The sequence below is a fragment of the Podarcis filfolensis genome (genome assembly GCF_964270895.1).
Source record: "Podarcis filfolensis genome assembly, chromosome: 7".
Lineage (NCBI taxonomy): Eukaryota > Metazoa > Chordata > Lepidosauria > Squamata > Lacertidae > Podarcis > Podarcis filfolensis.
Genome location: NC_139603.1, coordinates 6,380,931 through 6,400,383, shown reverse-complemented (window position 1 = coordinate 6,400,383; position 19,453 = coordinate 6,380,931). Strand labels below are relative to the sequence as shown.

The 19,453-nt window shown below is 46.5% G+C and overlaps 2 protein-coding genes across 3 annotated transcripts in view; both read right to left on the bottom strand.

The window, feature by feature from the left end:
- The window catches only part of RRBP1 (ribosome binding protein 1), a 42,743-nt gene extending 33,787 nt beyond the window's left edge, over nt 1–8,956 (bottom strand). For both annotated transcript variants that reach the window (XR_014550950.1, XM_083624625.1), the window contains exons 1-4: nt 8,506–8,956; nt 5,643–6,296; nt 3,319–3,467; nt 1,581–1,703 (exon numbers count right to left, since the gene is read on the bottom strand). Coding sequence is in view for 1 of the 2 variants with exons in the window: in XM_083624625.1 (XP_083480751.1) it covers nt 1,581–1,703; nt 3,319–3,467; nt 5,643–6,276 (906 nt within the window). In the remaining variant the exon portion in view is untranslated. The remainder of the gene's footprint in view (nt 1–1,580; nt 1,704–3,318; nt 3,468–5,642; nt 6,297–8,505) is intronic.
- Nucleotides 8,957–11,613: 2,657 nt separating this feature from the next.
- On the bottom strand, nt 11,614–19,403 carry BANF2 (BANF family member 2). The gene is made up of 3 exons (XM_083624807.1): nt 18,542–19,403; nt 13,361–13,489; nt 11,614–11,883 (listed from the first exon to the last, which is right to left on the bottom strand). The coding sequence occupies exons 2-3, from the start codon at nt 13,484–13,486 to the stop codon at nt 11,737–11,739; spliced, it is 273 nt and encodes a 90-aa protein (XP_083480933.1). The 5' UTR covers nt 13,487–13,489; nt 18,542–19,403; the 3' UTR covers nt 11,614–11,736.
- Between the last annotated feature and the right edge of the window lie 50 nt (nt 19,404–19,453).

Here is a 19,453-nt window from a genome sequence, read left to right as displayed (position 1 = left end):
TTACTCAGTACTACAGTAGGCCTCAGTTTAACCAAAGCACAGATTTAAACCTGCATTAATAACCCATTTGCTTTTGAATGCCAGCAGCATGCCATTCTGAATTATGCTCCATGATTTCCTAGGATATGACACACAAACTATACAAACTCACACATCATAGTCACTGTTTCTTTATGACAGGTGGGCGCAGCAGTGGCCATGTGGTGGCAGCGCCAACCCTTCCAGCTGCCTAGAGCCTCTGCTGTGAGACCACCACCTCATGTGCCCTGCAGTGAGAGGTGGGGTTTGTGGAAGAGACCCAAGGGTCGGACAGAGCCATCTTCGGTCCCCAGCCTGAGATTCTCCACCCCTCGTAGCAGAGAACACAGCTCACACCATGAACTTTAAGTGGGTTCATTTGCACTTTGTAGCTACCTGATGCTATAACCACTAAAAAGTGTTGAGGCCTCCTAGTTATAGGACTGACCTGGAATGAAGTTACACATTCACCTCAAAAGTGTGGGTAGTTTCACAGATTAGATTGAAGCAACACAAGATGACTCCTACTAATCACTTTAGTTTCTAAAGGCCTGGTCTGCAAAAAGGTGTTATTGGAGGGTCACTTAGAAAGGGCTGATGGTGTCAGGTAAAGCCCCTGTGGTGGAAAGTGTCTTCTTCGATATAAGCAATGTAATATTTGATAACACTCTGTCAGAAAAGGCACTGACTACGTTTCCGAGCACAATTCAAAGCGTTGGTGCTGACCTTTAAAGCCCTAAACGGCCTCGGTCCTGTATACCTGAAGGAGCATCTCCACCCCCATCGTTCAGCCTGGACACTGAGATCCAGCGCCGAGGGCCTTCTGGCGGTTCCCTCATTGCGAGAAGTGAGGTTACAGGGAACCAGGCAGAGGGCCTTCTCGGTAGTGGCGCCCGCCCTGTGGAACACCCTCCCTTCAGATGTGAAGGAAATAAGTAGCTATCCTATCTTTAAAAGACATCTGAAGGCAGCCCTATTCAGGGAAGTTTTAAATATTTAATGCTGTATTGTTTTTAATACTTGACTGGGAGCCGCCCAGAGTGGCTGGGGAAACTCAGCCAGATGGGCGGGGTATAAATAATAAATTATTATTATTATTATTATTATTATTATTATTATTATTATTATTATGAATGACAAACTTTTCAGTCTAATTTTGAGCATTTTCAAATGGTATTCATAATATTCACTTGAGCCCTGGGACTATTCTAAATATGCTAAAAAGAATATCAGACCACAGCTCTTCAGAAAGAGAAAATGATTGATTATATTCTGCAATACATTTCTTTGTATGTTGTACCAGGTCACCCAGTAAGCACCCCTTGTATGGACTGAAGCAGGAAGCCGTACTCCCATGGGTGCAGAAAACCTTTGCCAAGATGTGATATGTAAATTTGCAAATCCATCCTAAAGTGGGCGGATGTTGTTGTTGAGACTATGCAATTTACAGCAAACAGTGAAGCGCCACGATGATATAAGGAGCTTGTATCCGGACAATGGGGCCCAAAATGTAGGTTCTGAATATTTGAAGTGCCACTTCTGAAGCCAGTGTAAGAACCTACCTTGGAGAGTTCTCTCAGTTTAGCTTTTGCGACAGTTACATTTTCTTGTTCCGTTGCAAGTTGCTTCTCTCTGTCCTCTAGCTGTCGTTTCAGAATGGCAACGGGATCACCTTTCTGAGTTGCCTGCAACAAGAATCAATTCAATGCTGAATTAAGTGCTTCAGAACTACCTCAGTATTCTCTTGTATGCCAGCCAGCTATCAGACCAAAAAGTGAGTGCTTAGTGCCATGGCTTGGTATCATAATGGCAATCAGTGGAAGGACAGAGTGTTTTCCAAATTTTCTTTTCCTTGTTATTCATCAGAAAAAGTAGATGCATAGAAAATCCATGCTCTCTTTCCCTCCATTTTGCTTGATCTAGGCAAGCGTGCTCCAGCCAACTCCTGAATCCACAAAACCGGAACAAGTTATGTCAGGTAGAAAGATGGAGAAATCCAGCAGCAATTTCCACCAGCGATAATCATCCTTTCCTGTGCCCTGGGAGCAACTACCATCTTCCCAACTCCTGGCAAGTTTCACACTAGTTACCTGACCTGTGCTCTGATTGGCTAAAAAATGCCAACTATCACTGAGTCCAACGTGGGTGGGAGAGCCAATAAAAATGGGCAGCCCCACCAGGGTCCATCTCCCTCACCTTCCATTCCAGGTGCCTGCACCACCCATCATAAAACTCTGCACATGAGGAGACCACAAGCCTCTTTGTAACCGGGTCAGGGAAAGGTAGATCTCAGCTAAAAAGCTCTCTTTATTTTCAATAGCCTGCTTTTGCTCTTTTCTCCTCTTCTCTTCTTTTGTATTCTTCATAAAACTTCATATAATTTGGCTGCTGAGGTCTGAAATGAGTTCATGTCAAACTGCAGGATTATGTATAGACACCACTGGGGTGAAAGAGCAGGCTCCACTGAACCCCATGGTGCAGAAAACAGTCGGATGCTTGCTCTGTTGTCCCTCGTGAGCTGAGGGGGATCTTAGCAGAGAAAGGCAACTTTCTTGAACCCCAGGAAAGATCAAGGAAACTGAATGCTATCTTGGGGTCCCAGTTTTTAGTACTTCCATGAGCACCCCATAATGCCCTCTTCTTCACTCTGCAACACTCAATAAGTGTTGACAGATGATGGTCACAGTGATTACTGAACAGTTCTAAGGTGTGACTGGCCTACTTGCAAGGTAGTTGTGGAAGGAAGGGGATAAGCAGGTTCTCCTAGCCTCCCGCTTCCATTATAGTCAACACTTCACAAAAGCTTATGCCATAACACATTTGTTAGCAAGCCCAGCCCTTCATTAACCTACCAGAGACCTTTGCCTCAAGCTCTAATTTGTTTAAATCACAGAACAAGTTGAAAAATATCTAAAATTTCACATAGACAATCTATAACTGCTTTAAAAAAAAACTCCTAAGTAACATATATTTTATATTATGCAACTATAATTTTATTTGGGGCTGATGAACCATAAAAATATGTATTTGGGTAGTTTCATGAACCAGAGATCCATTATAAAATAAACTGGACCAAGTCAGAGGCTCTGAGTTACGTCCCCATTGATATGAGCCTACTGTCATGGCCATTTCAATGGGGAAGGACACCCTAATTGAGACCTGCTGCTTTCTCATCTGTAGAAGAAATAACCAAGTGGTCTGGCTCTTCCTTAGTCTGTGGAGTAGAGTCAATGTCCTCAAGATGAACGTAAGAAAATAAGAGCATAAGAGCAGCCTTTGATGATCAAGAGATGTCCATACCATCAGCCATGGGTGCTGAGCCCCTCCTGCTTTCTCAGTCAAGATTTCAATCAGTTGCTGGGCCTCGCCTTCCCCAAAAACCATGCTGCTAATTATGGAACATAAGGTCTTATAGGGAACGTAAAGCATATTTTCAGCATCTGTGGAACCTAAAAACAGAAGTGTGAGGAGAGAAGTAAGCTGGGAATTTTAAAAACAAACTATCAACAACAGCAACAACAAAAATGACAGTCTACCCAAAAATGAGGGACGCGGGTGGCACTGTGGGTTAAACCACAGAGCCTAGGACTTGCTGATCAGAAGGTCAATGGTTCAAATCCCTGTGACAGGGTGAGCTCCCATTGCTCGGTCCCTGCTCCTGCCAACCTAGCAGTTCAAAAGCACGAAGTGCAAGTAGATAAATAGGTACCGCTCCGGCAGGAAGGTAAACGGCGTTTCTGTGCGCTGCTCTGGTTCGCCAGAAGCGGCTTAGTCATGCTGACCACATGACCCGGAAGCTGTACACTGGCTCCCTCGGCCAGTAAAGCAAGATGAGCACCGCAATCCCAGAGTCGTCTGCGACTGGACCTAATGGTCAGGGTTCCCTTTACCTTTACCCCAAAAATGTGAGAAATTTACAACTACTTTTTTCTGCTTACAGTTACATTTCCCCAGCCTTGCAACAAGTCCACTTGCTGAAGTTACAAACCCAGAAAAAATGTAATAAGCTGCCTATCACACAGGCATCGTTGTGTGGTTTGGAAGAAAATGAAAAACCTTTTGTAACTGCTGGTTTTCTGCCAAAAGTAACCAGGTGAGAGTAACCTGTACTTAGAGATGGAGGAGCAACCCATGCCTTTCAACGGATCAACACAGAAATCAGACAACCCATTTCCTAAGGGGGGTCAGGAGGAAATGTCCTGGCCAAACATATAAATATGAAGGAGTGGACAGAAAAATCCATAAAAAATACCACCACCACCACCGCATTTTTCAATTTTTCCAATATAAGTTGGGGGGTATTAAAGGCGAAGTCGTATGAAATATTTTCTTTCCTTGAGTAAGTGAAAAGCTTTCCAAGGCAACTTTTACTCACTCAAAGCATGTAGTACCAATATTTTTGCGTAAGATAAACTAGCACATTACAGAATGATTTCTGGGTATGCAACACTCAGAGCTCAGATACATTTTTCCACCTTAAGGGTGCTGCCTTCTTCACGAGAAAAGTATACAGGACCTTCACCTTTCTTGCAAATTCTGTTCCGCTGCAATAATTGCCTCCCTTCAGTTATGAAATTTATTTTCCTTGAAGATAATCACCATCTATAATTTTATACCTAGCACTATTCTGGCCATCAAAAGACTTAATAATAATAATAATAATAATAATAATAATAATAATATTTTTTATTTATACCCCGCCCTCCCCAGCCAAAGCTGGGCTCAGGGCGGCTAACAAGCAATAATAAAAACAAGTTGAATGAATACAACTTAAATACAAGATTAAAATACAACAATTAAAATATTGAAACATTAAAATATTAAAATGCAGCCTCATACAGGAGGAGAAAGGAAAAAGACAAAAGAAAGAGGGGGAGGGGGAGGGAATCAAATTGGCTCCAAGCCAAAGGCCAGGTGGAACAACTCTGTCTTACAGGTCCTGCGGAAAAAAAGCAGATCCTGCAGGGTCCTGATCTCATGAGGCAAAGTGTTCTACCAGACCGGAGCCAGAGCTGAAAAGGCCCTGGCTCTGGTTGAAGCTAATCTAACTTCCTTAGGGCCCAGGACCTCTAGGGTGTTGCTATTTATGGACCTTGAGGCTCTCCGTGGGGCATACTGGGAGAGGCGGTCCCGTAGGTACGTGGGTCCTAGGCCGTGAAGGGCTTTAAAGGTCAAAACCAGCACCTTAAATCTGACCCTGTACTCCACCGGGAGCCAGTGCAGTTTGAAAAGCACTGGGTAAATATGCTCCCATGGCAGAGACCCCGTGAGGAGCCTCGCTGCAGCATTCTGCAGCCGCTGGAGTTTCTGGGACAGCTTCAAGGGCAGCCCTGTGTAGAGCAAATTACAGTAGTCAAGCCTGGAGATGACCGTCGCATGGATCACTGTGGCCAGGTCGGGAAAGGTAAGGGACCAAAGATAAAGTGTGAGCATCTGGAACTATGAAAAGTGGCTTTGGGTGGCCAGAAAAAGTAGGGAGAAGGAAAGATAAGGGTTTAATTGCCTCGGATTTTGTGAGTAGCTTACCCACCTTAAACCTTTGGGAATGGGTGAGATATTAATCAAATAATTAATACACATATATACTGTAAGAACACATGTGTGATTTACAGAAATTGACTTACTTGATTCCTTTTTCTTTGGGGCAATGGATTTCTTGTTGGAAGCGCCGTCGTGCCTTTGTTCCTCTCTGTTTCCAAGAGCTTGGGTTTTTTTGACACTCACGGAATTAGTTAAGGGAGCATTCTGTTGAGCCGCAGCTAGTGGAGCCGCAGCTACTGGCATTTCCTTGGAAACCACATCAGAAACCAGATCTTTTGAAGCAGTTATTGTTGGCGAAGACGCTGCCAGGTTGGGAACCGACTCTACCTTCCCCACTTTCTTCTCCTTCTTCTTCTTGTCTTTAGGAGACAGGGTTGGCTTTTCCTCAGGAGTTGGAAGAGACACAATGGGTGCCTCAAAGACTGGTTCAGGGCTTCCATCAGAAGCGTCCAGACCTGCGTCTGGCTCCAGCAGTCCATTGGGTTTATCCTCCTTTTTCTTCGCCCTCCCTTTCTTCTCAGCAGGCTTTTCTTTCTTCTTCTTCTCCACCTTGTGGTGGCTGGCTTTCTCTAGCTCCTTGCGCTGCTTTGCCAAAGCTTCTTCGAAAGACGTCTCCTTCATGGAAAAGGTGGACACCAGGAATATCCCAACTGCTGAGACCAGCATGAATCCTCCAAAGACCATGACGCCCAGGGTCTGAGGGTCATAAAAATCCATTCTTGCTCTGTAGTCTTAACCTGCAAAACAAAAAGTTAATGCTGAGCTAGAAGGATGTTTGCAGATGCATGTTTACATAGCAGCATGGCCAGCTTGCACAGCTGACCTAGAGGCATTCTCAGAAGCGACCGAGGCAGAGTGTACTCAGCGTAGAATTCTACTCAAGACTAGCTTGTGGCATTCCACACTATACAGTCATACCCTGGAAGTCGAACGGAATCCATTCCGAAAGTTCATTCGACTTCCAAAACATTCAGAAACCAAAGCGAGGCTTCTGATTGGCTGCAGGAAGCTCCTGTAGCCAATCGGAAGCCATGGAAATAGTTTGCAAACCAGAACTATTCAGGAGCCAAAATGTTCGAGAACTAAGCTGTTCAAAAACCAGGGCACAACTGTATAACTAGAAGTTTTGAACAACAGCAACAAGGAGCTCCTACTAAAAGAATAATTAGAATTAAAGCAACAATCACATTCGATAAATTGCCAAATTGCATGATCTGCAGTCCCTCTGAAGGAGCAGGTACAAAGTATAGGGCTGCTTATAGATTCAGTTTTGTTACTGGAGACCCAGGTGGCTTTGGTTGTTAGGAGCATTTTAAAATCAGTTTCAGCTGATAGAACAGCGCTGGCCGTTACTGGACCAGGATAGCTTGACCACAATAGTTCAGGCATGACTGAAACGCTTTCAGTGTGGGAGCTTCCCTTGCGCTTTGTCTGGAAACCACAGTTAGTGCAGAGCAACTCGGGCAACAGTTATAGCATGGATCAAATTTTGCAGAAGCACAGGGAAGATAAATAGCTTCTCCAGCAGGGGTTAAAGGAACTCTCTTTCTCTGGAATTTAAATAAACATTCAGCAAGAGTCATTTCATTAACAACACAATATGGAAGTTAGTTTGTCCCTGAAGCATTTAACAGCTTTAATAGAAGTATAGCAGAACCTGAAAGTTAGGAGGGACCCCTGGGGTCATCTAGCCCAACCCCCTGCCATGCAGGAATCCCAGCTAAAGCATCCCTGACAGATGGTCACCCAACTTCTGCTAAGAAACCTCCAAGGGAGGAGAGTCCACTGCCTCCAAAGGGAGTCATTTCCACAAATAGGAAGCTGTGCAACCCCACGAGGGTAGCAACACGGCAACATCCACACTGAAACAGCCACTGCCCTGCAAAAGTGGAGAGGGTGGGGAGGCAGCTCGTTTCAGCCAAAGGCTTGCAACAGAGCAAGCAAGCAGAGAGTCCAGCCCAGTCGGTGGAGAGGTGACAGCGAAGAGCAGGAGCGGAGCGGCTACAAAAAAATCTGCAGCCGTGGCGTCGAGGCCGCTGCCCTCTGACCGAGGGACACGAGCCAGCATAGCGTGCGCAAAAGCCAGCAACCAGTGGGTCACAAGAGCAGCTTTGGTGAAGTAGAGGAGCCTGCTGCAGGACTGCAAGGGAGCCGCAGCGTGGGGTCTCCTTCCCCGCAGACGCAGTTATCCCCGACGACCAAGCGGGCGGCGATTTCCCTCCCGCGCGGCAGAGGAGAAGCGCCAGAGCCCTCGAAGTTGGGGCTGAAGGGGCGATCACCGAGCCGGGACTCTCCGGCCCGCGGGGAAGCGGCCGGCTGCGGCACTTCGGGCGAGGAAGGCCCGGCTGGGAGCCCCCCGACGGCTGCGGAGAGGCAGCTGCAGGCGCTGCGGAGAGGGCAGCAGCGGGAGGAGCCCGCAGGACTCGGCGCCAGGCTCCTCCTCCCCGCCGGAGAGCGAGACACGTCGCCACTCGGGCCCGTCGGGGGGCGGCCCGGGGTCCAGGGTCCGGCCGCCGGGCCGAGGGCGAAAGAGAGCCCGGCGCCTGTCGGGGCGGCCCTCGCAGCCGAGTCCGGAGAGACTCGGTTGCAGCGAGGGCGCCGCTTCGCCCGCTCCTTCCTTGCAGCTGACCACGCTCTTCCCCGTCCGCGCCGAGCCTCCTGCTCGACGCGCTCCTTCCCCTTCTTCTCCCTGTCGGTGCCGTCGGGGGACGCATCCCCGCGGCCGCTAAGCCACCGCCCCGCGAGTCTCCGGTTCTTGCGCTGCATCCCTGGAGGGGCCGAGCGGGGCTCCTGCTCGCAGCCGTCCGACGGGCTCCCGAAGCGGGAGTCCAGGCGCCGCTCCGCGCTGCCTTCTGCAGCCGGGCTGCCCGCGCTGCCCGACCCGTTGCTCCGCCCGCCGAGACGGCTGCTGTGTCTCCGCGCTGCCCGCGGACGGAGCGCGCTCACCTCGCTCGGCTGGCTCTCCCGCGCTCCCTTCGCGTGGCCCTCCTGCCGCGGGCGCGCTGAAGTCGTGGCACTTTCCTCGGAGATCCTCCCCAGCGCGGCCGCCGCGAGGATCCCCGCCCCGTCGCCGGCGCCGAAGGAGGTTCCCGGGCTGCGGTTGGTGTCCGGCCCGCCAGTCAAAGGCGCTCCGGCCCAGTGGGGAGACCCGCGGCTCGGAAGTCCGCCCGAGGGGAGGGCAGCCGCTGCCAGGCGGACGAGGCCCAGCGCGAAGGAGGCGGCTGCCCGGGACCGAGAAGGAAAGGGGCGGGACGGACCCGGGCCGTTCGCCGCCTCCGCCGACCTCCGAAGGGGCCTGGGCGCAGTCAACGCTCTCGTCTCCCCCCGGACCCGAGAAGCCGGCTCCCACGGTGGTCTTCACAGACCCCTTGGCCCCAGCACGCGTGTTGCTCTTGCGCGTTCACACAGCGAGGCACGTTTCCCCAGTTGCACGTGGGGATTGAAAACAGATATGCAGGGGAGGCGCAGGCTTTCGATTGTTCTCAGAATTCTTTAGTACGTGGTGGGGGGGAAATGCCCAGGGCCCCCAACATTTGTGGTGGTTGTTGTTTAGTCGTGTCCGACTCTTCCTGACCCCGTGCACCAGAGCAGGCCAGGCACTCCTGTCATAGCTGTCAACGTTTCCCTTTTTTAAAGGGAAATTCCCTTATTCCGAATAGGATTCCTCGCAAGAAAAGGGAAAAGTTGACAGCTATGACTCCCGTCTTCCACTGCCTCCCACAGTTTGGTCAAACTCATGCTGGTAGCTTGGAGAACACTGTCCAACCATCTCGTCCTCTGTCGTCCCCTTCTCCTTGTGCCCTCAATCTTTCCCAATATCAAGGTCTTTTCCAGGGAGTCTTCTCTTCTCATGAGGTGGCCAAAGTATTGGAGTCTCAGCTTCAGGATCTGTCCTTCCAGTGAGCACTCAGGGCTGATTTCCTTCAGAATGGAGAGGTTTGATCTTCTTGCAGTCCATGGGACTCTCAAGAGTCTCCTCCAGCACCATAATTCAAAAGCATCCATTCTTCAGCGATCAGCCTTCTTTATGGTCCAGCTCTCACTTCTATACATCACTACTGGGAAAACCATAATTTAAACTATATGGACCTTTGTCGGCAAGGGGCCCCCAACATATTGGTACCTAATGCCTAAGTTGAGTGGGCCAGCAAACCCTCCCATCCCCAGCACCTTAGTAGATCGATAAACCTGCCCTGAGGCTGGAAAAAGCTTCCCAGGAGGTAGAAGCCTTTCAGGTCTAGTTGTGGCGCTGTGACAGGAAGGCGCTGTGACAGGTAGCCAGTGCAATCGGGCCAAGGTTGGCACGATAGACTCAAACTGCCATACCCCAGCCAGAACCTGGCTGCTACAGTCTACACCTGGGTTTCCCAAACTTGGGTCTCCAGCAGTTTTCGGACTTAAGCTCCCATCATCCCTAGGTAGCAGGACCAGTGGTCGGGGATGATTGGAATTGTAGTCCCCCAACAGCTGGAGTCCCAAGTTTGGGAAACCCTGGCACCTCCGCAGTTTCCAAACCATCTTCAAAGGCAGCAGTCTCACCAAGAGGCTACCAGAGCGTAGTCAAAAGAAGTTAGGCTGTCCCTGATCAGATGGGGCACAGCTGAGCCACCAGCTGGAGAGGATGGAAGGCAATCCCCCGCTACTGAGGCTACCTGAGCCTCAAGCAACACCAGTGGATCCAGAAGGATCCTCAAGCTACGTACCTGCTCTTTTGGAGGGAGTGCAGCCTTGACAATTGTTGTGTGGATTGAGCTTCAGTTCATTGGCTCTCATCCAGTCCATTACCCAGGCAAGAATTTCTGAATCCATGCATGGGGCCATTCCTCTTGCAGAAGCAAAGGAGGAAGGAACTTTTCAGTGTTTTGTGGTTTAATGTTAAGTTTAATGTTCATGGTTTGTTAAACTTTTAAATATATCAACATAAAAGTTCATTTGTAAACGAATTCTCTTAGAAGGGAGAATTCCCAACTTCTCCCTGCTAACTTTACACAGAAAGGTGAAACCTACCGTATTTTTCGCACCATAGGACGCACCGGACAATAGGACGCACCTTGTTTTAGAGGGGGGAGAACAAGGGAAAAAAATTCTTCCGCTCTCTGCCCAGCGCCCCTTCAGCGAAGTGGCAGGAGGCGCTGCGCAGAGAGTGGGAGAATTTTCTCTCTCTTCTTTTCCCGCTCTAAAACAAGGTGCCGTTTAAGGTGCGTTCAGGCGGCTACCTTGGAAGGTTCCTTTCGACCTGCGCTTTGGGGCTGGCGGGGGGAAGCCCACCACCAGCCCCAAAGAGCAGGTCAGGGAGCAGCGGAAAGGCGCAGCGGAGAGGCTGCTGCCATAGTCATGCGTCACTTCTCCAGCTGGGAGAGGGTCGCGGGGCTATGGCTTCTTTAGCCCCGCGCGCGCTCTCCCGGCTGGAGAGGTGACGCGCGGGTATGGAGGCTCCTGCCACAGCGGCGCGTCACCTCTCCAGCCGGGAGAGGGTCACAGGGCTATGGCGTCTTTGCTCCATAGGACGCACACACATTTCCCCTTCATTTTTGAAGGGGAAAAAGTGCGTCCTACAGAGCGAAAAATACGGTATTCATACCAGTTTGTGCCGAGTAGGGAGGGGGAGAAATTCAATTCAATTCACATTTAAAGGTGAACTTAACAAATTTGCATTTTCTGAAACAACAGCTAAACCAAAACATAGCCATCCTTCAAATTTTGCACTTCTCCGAATTATGTGATGCATTTCTCCAGTCAAGTAATGTGTATGCATATGCTGGAATAAAGTGTGCTTTTATTTGTGAAAACATACCAAAATGCATAGTATTAGGGAAACTGCCTGAAAAAATGTGTATATTAGCCAAAACTGCATGTAGCATTCCTTTTTAAAGTCTCCAAAAACTACTGCTGTGCTCCATGTTTGTGGCTCCTTTGATGTGTTCTTGCATCTCTTGGGGGGAATGTCCCATTTTTAAGCATGTTTAGTGAGTTTTAGATTTGTTAACCATTGTAATTTTTTTTAAAATAAAAAGTTGTATATAAATGATTTAAAATAAAGTCCCAGCTGGATAGTTAAATGCTTCATTGGTTTAATAACATCATGACTGCAAGAAATCATTGGTTTCAGGTCTGTGAGGGGGAAGAGGTTGTTGTTTTGAAGTGTGTGTGTTTGGGGCATGGAGGATCCCTGTGATCCTACAGGAATGTGAGGCACCACTCCAAGAGACAGAGGGCGCAGCGCTCAGCCTGGTAGCTGCTGGCTCCATAGGACAACTTCAGCCACTTTTGAAATGTAGCACATTCCTTCTTCAAGAGGAGGAACTGGCCCAGGAGGATGTACGCCTGGAAGGAAAATCAGGAAGCAGAATTAGTATTTTCCCCCAGTAGCAAGAAAAGCAGGCCTGAAATGAATGTTGAAATAAACAGAGGGGAAATGTGGCAAATCTGTGAATTTTGTCATTTGGAATTTGAGATTGAAATTTGAGCCCAAAACATTCAATTTTCAACACTTGATTTTTTTGTTGAACCCAGCCCCCTTCTGATGGGGGTGCGTGGGGTCATTTTATTACCCATTCAGCTTTTCGGAATGGTTAGCTGAATAATGAAATCATTGCAAAGTTTAACTATGGGCTTCCTAGTATGTTCAGTTCAGCCAAATGTGGATGAAACATTTGTCAGATATTCAGTATCAGCACCCACAGTGGATAATTTTGAGGGCCAAACTAGTTTTAGCCTGAAAGCTAGACTGGGTTCACAGAGGAGGCAGTGCATGATTGCAGTTTAAACACTGTCATCAAACACAGAGCCAAGTCCAATTCAGATGTTCTGAACAGGGCTTAAGTAAACACACAAGGAAGAGAGACAGAGGCACTAGCATTGTCCTCTATCCTCATCGCCCTCCATGGGTTCAAAGGTGGCTGTGTGTAGCGGGAAAGCTCCTGTACTCACAGAGGCCCCTGGGCATTTTGAAATCTGGAAAACCAGGGCTTCAAAACATGGAAACCTCTACAAGCTCTGGAGTCCTTTCCCTTGGAGGCAACCACCCTGGAACATGCAGAAGGTGACTGGGATGAGAGACAGGGCTAGCACACTTGTGCATACTCTGTCTTCCTGTGTGCTTCCCTAAGCCCCGTTTGGAACGCCTGGACTCCAGCTGTTTTTGGCATCTGGCAACTGGGGAGATCAACGCTGCCATGCTTCATGGATGCAGAAAACCTGGGATCTCTTAACTGCTTGGCCAGAGGTTACAAATATAAAGTTTTCCATCTGGCAAGGAAGTCAAGTTGGCAATGTATGGAAAGTGGCCATGCAGTTCCATCTCCCATCTTGTGTGACCACTGGCAAGAATAAGACACAAGACTCCCTGCCTTCTAGACTCTATCTGTCATAATGTCCGCTTTGAAACTGGTCAGGAATGATCTAGCACTGGGGGCAGGGCAGGGCTTCAACAGAGGTCTTTTGGGGCAGCATTTCATTGGATTGAGGATGATGTGTCTGCACAACAGAAGTCCTTAACAAGAGTCCTAATAGTCACAGCCAGAGTGGAACAGGCTAGAAGATGGAAAGATACCACCTCGCTATGTTCCACCTGTGAAGGATTTGTTTGTTTTTGAAGTGTATTGAATTAGCAAAAATGGTATCTTGTATAATACAAAATTTGCCCAGTGGTGGTCAGGCTTTGCGAACTATTGCAACACAAATGTCAGAAATACCAGGTGTCAAAGACATTTCTTTATGTGAATATGATTTAGGTGAATCATGAATTACGTGGGTTAATCAATAAAAAGTGCTGTGGGGCATAAAGCATTAAAACAATTACCTTGTCAAAGCCCTTGGCCGCTAGTTTGGCTCCAAGCTCCTCATTTATGCCATCAACTACTATAATAGGTTTGTCACCCATAGGCTCAGATACAAAGTCCTGGAATTTTCTGCTTCTGATAGCCATTATCTAGAACAGTAGTACAAGAGGAGGAGGCAAGACAGAGGAGTTATAATAGAATATAAATACAAAGAATAAGGAGCCCCAGGAGTATTAAGTATACCTGCCCAGGGGTGGATATCTGCTGGGGAGACCTTCTTAGACTTCCACCACCAGATGATAGACATGGGGGGTGGGTCTCAGCACTGGAATTCCTTCTCCCTTGAGAAGGATGCAATTCCTCTGCATTGATGGTATTCCAATGTCTTTTTAAACCGTGGCTACTGACAAAGGTATTGTTTTTTGTGGAGGGACACCCCACAAATAGATTCCATCAAGCATCACCCCAAGTGTGGGTGGGAAATAGATTTAAGCTGAAAGTGCTCATATGTGAATAAAAGTGCACATGGAAAAATCGAATCTGTGCAACACACACGTGCCTTAATAAGCTTGGTGCCTACCAGGGTGGATAAAAATAATATATATTTTTAGAAAAATAAAAAAATCAATTTTTAAAAAATTTGAATTGGATTTTTTAAAACAAAATGCTTTTGGAGGAAAAATCTTTCTAAAGATAGTTTTCTATTTAAGTTACATTATAGTCCAAAGGCAATTCATCAGCAAATAAGGAATTGTTTTTAATTATGTAGCATGAGGCTTTAAAGGCAACGTTTAAATTTTTTGGTAAATGAATCCCATTAATCCGTTCACAATGTCATGCGCTTCCAGAGGTTTCTGTAAGATGATTTGGGGCAGTTCTTCTAACGAGAAGATATTATCACAGATGCTTGTTTTTGCAGTTCTCAAAAGTGTGAGTTTGTGTCTGCAGAGATAAATGCCTTTTCTTCACAGGAAAAATGTTATAAAATAAACATACAGAGTTGAGGGAAAAACCTTAATTCCATTGTTCCTTTGCAAATTTATATACATAGAATCAACCCCTTACCTCGTAAATAAAGTTCCAAGAGGTTCAGTTAATAGATTGTTTAGAGTGGAATAGATCTGCACAAGTAAAAGGTAAAGGGACCCCTGACCATTAGGTCCAGTTGTGACCAACTCTGGGGTTGTGCCGCTCATCTCACTTTATTGGCCAAGGAAGCTTCCGGGTCATGTGTCCAGCGTGACTAAGCCACTTCTGGCAAACCAGAGCAGCGCACGGAAACGGCGTTTACCTTCCCACCGGAGTGGTACCTATTTATCTACTTGCACTTTGATGTGCTTTTGAACTGCTAGGTTGGCAGGAGCAGGGACCGAGCAACGGGAGCTCACCCTGTCACAGGGATTTGAACCGTTGACCTTCTGATCAGCAAGCCCTAGGCTCTGTGGTTTAACCCACAGCGCCACCTGCGTCCCTATCTGCACAAGTAGCTAAGTGTAAAGCAGTAAAAATGAAAGTGCAACCTTGTGAGCAGAATACTCCATGAGTCTTGGGCAGTGGCGTAGCGTGGGGGGTGCAGGGGGGGCCGGCCGCACCGGGCGCAACACCTGGGGCTTAGGGTTAGGGGGCGCAAATCCACGGGTTAGGGGGCGCAAATTACTTGCCTTGCCCCGGGTGCTGACAACCCACGCTACGCCACTGGTCTTGGGATCTTTGTGTAATAATTGTGCAAGTCAGTTGCATGTCTGTGCAACTCAAGACTTGAGGCAAGTGCTGAAGGCACTTCAGGGCTGGCAACCTTATCCTAATTCCACTGGGTTCCAATAACTGCATTAACACTTAACTGTACAGAATAGGCACCTGAATGTATAAGCAAATCCAAAAGGGGTGGAAATAGTAACTGGGATCTGTAAGTCCTTGGCGAGACTTTGAAGAGCTTGCCAGTCAACTAATAACAGTTCACTGGTTCCAGGCCATCTCCCCAGGGCTCGCCTGACATTGTCCAAACAATAAAGTCTCTACCTCGAACTTCAGTCCTGCAGCAGGAATCCCTGAAGTTCTTTGCTCTAGTCCTTGGTTCCCCTTTTCCAGCTTTCTACCAGCCTGTTTCTACTTGGCCTGCTCTTTCTGCAAGCCCGTTCCAGCCTAGGCCTACCAACTGTATCTCTCCTCCCCGCCGCCCCTCTAGAAAAAGTACAGCAGAAAAGTTGTCCAAATATAAACAGTTAATTTATTAAACCTCGCAATAATTTCATCATTATCTCTCTGTGTATTTCTAACAGCATAACCAAATCAGTAATTTTTGATATAACTGTAAAAACTACTCTGAAATTTTTTAATTCCAAATATGAAACCTTATACCAGCAAAAATGAGTCTTTCTGTAAAATAATGATTTAAATCAAGCCTTACTGACTAGTGATTTAAATCTCTTTGATTTAAATCAAATCCACCCAGGCTTAGTGTAGCTGTGGCTGGGGAGTAACATGTCAACTCAAACACAAAAAGATAGCAGCAATAGTGAGAGTTCAGTACTGTATCTTTGGAACTTGGATCTTATTGCATACCAAAAAAAATTGTGGTTTATTGTCCTGAGGGGACAGGGTGAGACTGAGGAATAATGCAGGATTTCAGCATGTGGGTGCCAGGTGTATGCTACTTTACTGTATTCTTGTGAAACATGGACCACTTATAAACACCATCTCCAACTCCTCAATAGATTCCATCAACGGTGTCTCCGAAAAATTTAACACATCACTTGGGAAAACAGGTGAATTGATGCCAGTGTACTGGAAGACGCAAAGATCACCAGTGTCGAAGCAATGATTATATCAACTTTGTTGGACTGGTCATGTTTGGATGCTGGATTATCATCTTCCAAAGCAGCTACTCTATTCCCAACTTTAGAATGGAAAGCGAAATACCGGTGGGTCAACAAAAGAGGTTTAAAGACCCTCTCAAGGCAAATCTAAAAAAATGTAGTATAAACACTGACAATTGGGAAACACTGGCCTATGAGAGCTCCAACTGGAGAACAGCCAATTCAGAATGATATTCAGGATGAAAGGGGGAAACGTGCTAAGAGGGAGGCAAGTTTTTAATGTATGACATATTAGTGTATTTTTGGTCTTTGTGGAAGCTGCCCAGAGTGCAGATGGGGGGGTACAAATATTAATTATTATTATTATTATTATTATTATTATTATTATTATTATTATTATCAACTCCCGCCCGGAAACTAATGTCCCCACTGTGGAAGGATGTGTGGATCCAGAACTGGCCTCCACAGTCACCTACAAACTCACTGTTGAAACTGTGTTCGTGGAAGACAATCTTACTTGGCTACGAGGGATCGCCAAAGAAGAAGTATCCCTAGATGGACAGCCAGGATGCCCATTAAGAAAGAGAAGAGTAGACCAGAGGGGTGGGATGCAAGTTTCTCAGAGGCCACGCCTTTCCAGGCTTCACCACCATTCAGGCACCAGCTCAGCCAGAAATAGTATGCCTGATCTGATTCTAGTCATATTTTTTTCTAGATGCAATATTTACTTGTGTGCACACGCATATTCCCACACCCCTCATGACGCTTGCCAAATTCCTGCCTGTGTGAGCACTGGACTGTATTTGTATTTATGGAGACAGAGTGTGTATTCCCCTGCAGCCGGCTGCACATTTCCCAACAACCAGAGTTGTTATGGAGGAGATTTAAAGGTGTCTGCTAAGGTGGACCATAGAGCCCTATGCACAATACCAATTTTTGTGCCAGCTAACCCTAATTCAGGAATATTTTTCTCTGCCATTTCCCCCTTCGCAGCCTCCCAACTCCTTTTTTTATGTTTTGTGTTTCCATACAAAGGCTACAACTTCTGGCGCACTTGACAGCAAGCATATTGCACTTGGTAAGGCTTACATGTGAGTAGACATACATATAATCAGGAGGCATGCTCATTATGTCACCTATGAGGTGTGTTTGTATATTTGTGTAAGTGGGTGTCTTATATATTTTAAACTGCATCCCCAACAGTCACTTGAGGCTATTATCTATAGTGTACTATTATATTTGTGCTAAATTCTGCACCTGGTGTGTGTATATAAAGATCTCATTTTCATGCTCACAACAGACCCTTCATTGTAGCTAAAGGAGGGGAGGGGAAGAGAGAGACTGCCTCACAATGGCATATGACTTCTTGTAAAATGTGTAAGATTTTACATTTTTGTTATGATTTGTAGTCTTTTGTCCTAATCTTTTTAGATCTTTCACTGACAATTGACAAAAGGGTTCCTTGTGTTGTGCAATTGTGCCGTCACCACTACTGCTAGTTTGGATTGCAGTGTCACAAGCAAGTACATGTTGCAGACAATAGTTCCTTGCATTCCTGGGAGGGAAAGGGGCAAATGGGATGCACCCAGTGTTGTCCAACATCTTTAATAAACGTCTTGCACGAAGGACTAGATGGGATGCTCATCAGATTTGAAGGTGGCACCAAACTGGGATGGGTACCTCAGAAGATAGAATGGAGATTTGAGATGACCTTAGCAGATTGGAAAACTGGGCCAAAAGTAAGAAAATCAATTTCAATAGGGGCAGATGTAGGCAGGAATAACTAGCAGAACAATGGGACACCTAGCTTGACAGCAGTATATATGAAAAGGATCTATAGTGGACCACAAGCTTAACATGAGTCAACAGTGTGATGCAGCAGCAAAAAAAGCTATTGCAATTCTAGGCTGCATTAATAGAAGTCTAGTATCCAGTTTGCTGGTGGCAAGAAAAAATAGGTGTGAAAGGACAATTCCTGAATGCAAAGATCCAAGTTCCCTTTGGAGCAAGTTCTCTTTGGTGAGAGAACCCCAGGAGAGACTTAAAATAAGCAGCAAAGCATGGAAATGTAAGCAGTTTGACCTCTTAACATATGCCCTTGTAAGTTCCTTCCCCTAGCATAGAAAAATACCACAGATTTGGTAAGTTAAAAATGGTTTACTTACAAACTCACCAAAGGTCAGGTTCATGTGAGAGCCAGAAGCTCTCGGGATTCCAGTCTATCCCAGCTGTACCCGGAGATTCCAAGGACTGAATCTGGGGTGTTTGCTATGCATGTGTTCTACACTGAGCCACAGTCCTTTCTCTGATTTGAAACCAGGTGTCATACTCTACCCGCTATGCTCTAAAGACAGTCAAGACACTCCACAGTAAGTTTTTGCTCACCTGCTGCTTTGGGTTATGTTAACTTGGGAGGCACTGAAGTTGACCATCTCTGTAGTTCATGCAGCCCTGTTCACAAATGGATGGAAATGTGTGATTAGGTATGCAGCAGTAGCCATGGTGCTTGTATCTAGGTGCTGATGAACAGACAATGGTTTCTGGCCAGGAGATAGGATGCCTCAGATCTTAACTTCCCCATCTTTTGGGAGAGGGCATTACATTTTATTTAAGTTACAGAAAAATACAAAAGCACACCCATCAAGTTATCATATATAGAGAGACATGAGTTATCATGGAGAAATGATGGAAATTATTAAGTTTATTGTTCCAAAATAATACAAACAGCAACCATTTTACAGGAAAAAAAAATTCTGCTTCAATGGAGTTTGATTAAATATCAGACATTGGCCCCAGAAACAGACTTTCATTTAGTGCAGATGACAGGTAACTGGTATAATATCACCAGGAGGGTAGACTCAACGTAATGGCTTCAATTTACATGAGATTTCCAACTAAACATCAGGAAAAACTTTCTGACATTAAGAGCTGTTCAACATTAGAACAACCTTCCTTGGGAAGTCCCCTGGTGACATACCAATGTAGTTTCCAAGCCATCAATTAATTCATTTTGCTGCTGTTGTGGAGTAAGGCTTCTTGTGATTAGGAAGTATCCTGGCAAAACTATGAATTACTATGACTTTATTGAACAGTAATCATTCGGGTGGCGCTGTGGGTTAAACCACAGAACCTAGGACTTGCCGATCAGAAGGTCAGCGGTTTGAATCACCGCGATGGGGTGAGCTCCCGTTGCTCAGTCTCTGCTCCTGCCAACCTAGCAGTTCGAAAGCACGTCAAAGTGCAAGTAGATAAATAGGTACCACTCCGGCGGGAAGGTAAACGGCGTTTCTGTGTGCT

Coding starts and splice junctions, on each gene's coding strand:
- BANF2 (XM_083624807.1), bottom strand. CDS start 13,486: ATGGCTATCAGAAGCAGAAAATTCCAGGACTTTGTATCTGAGCCTATG. Junction 11,884..13,360: donor CGGCCAAGGGCTTTGACAAG/GTAATTGTTTTA, acceptor TTTTCCTTCCAG/GCGTACATCCTCCTGGGCCA.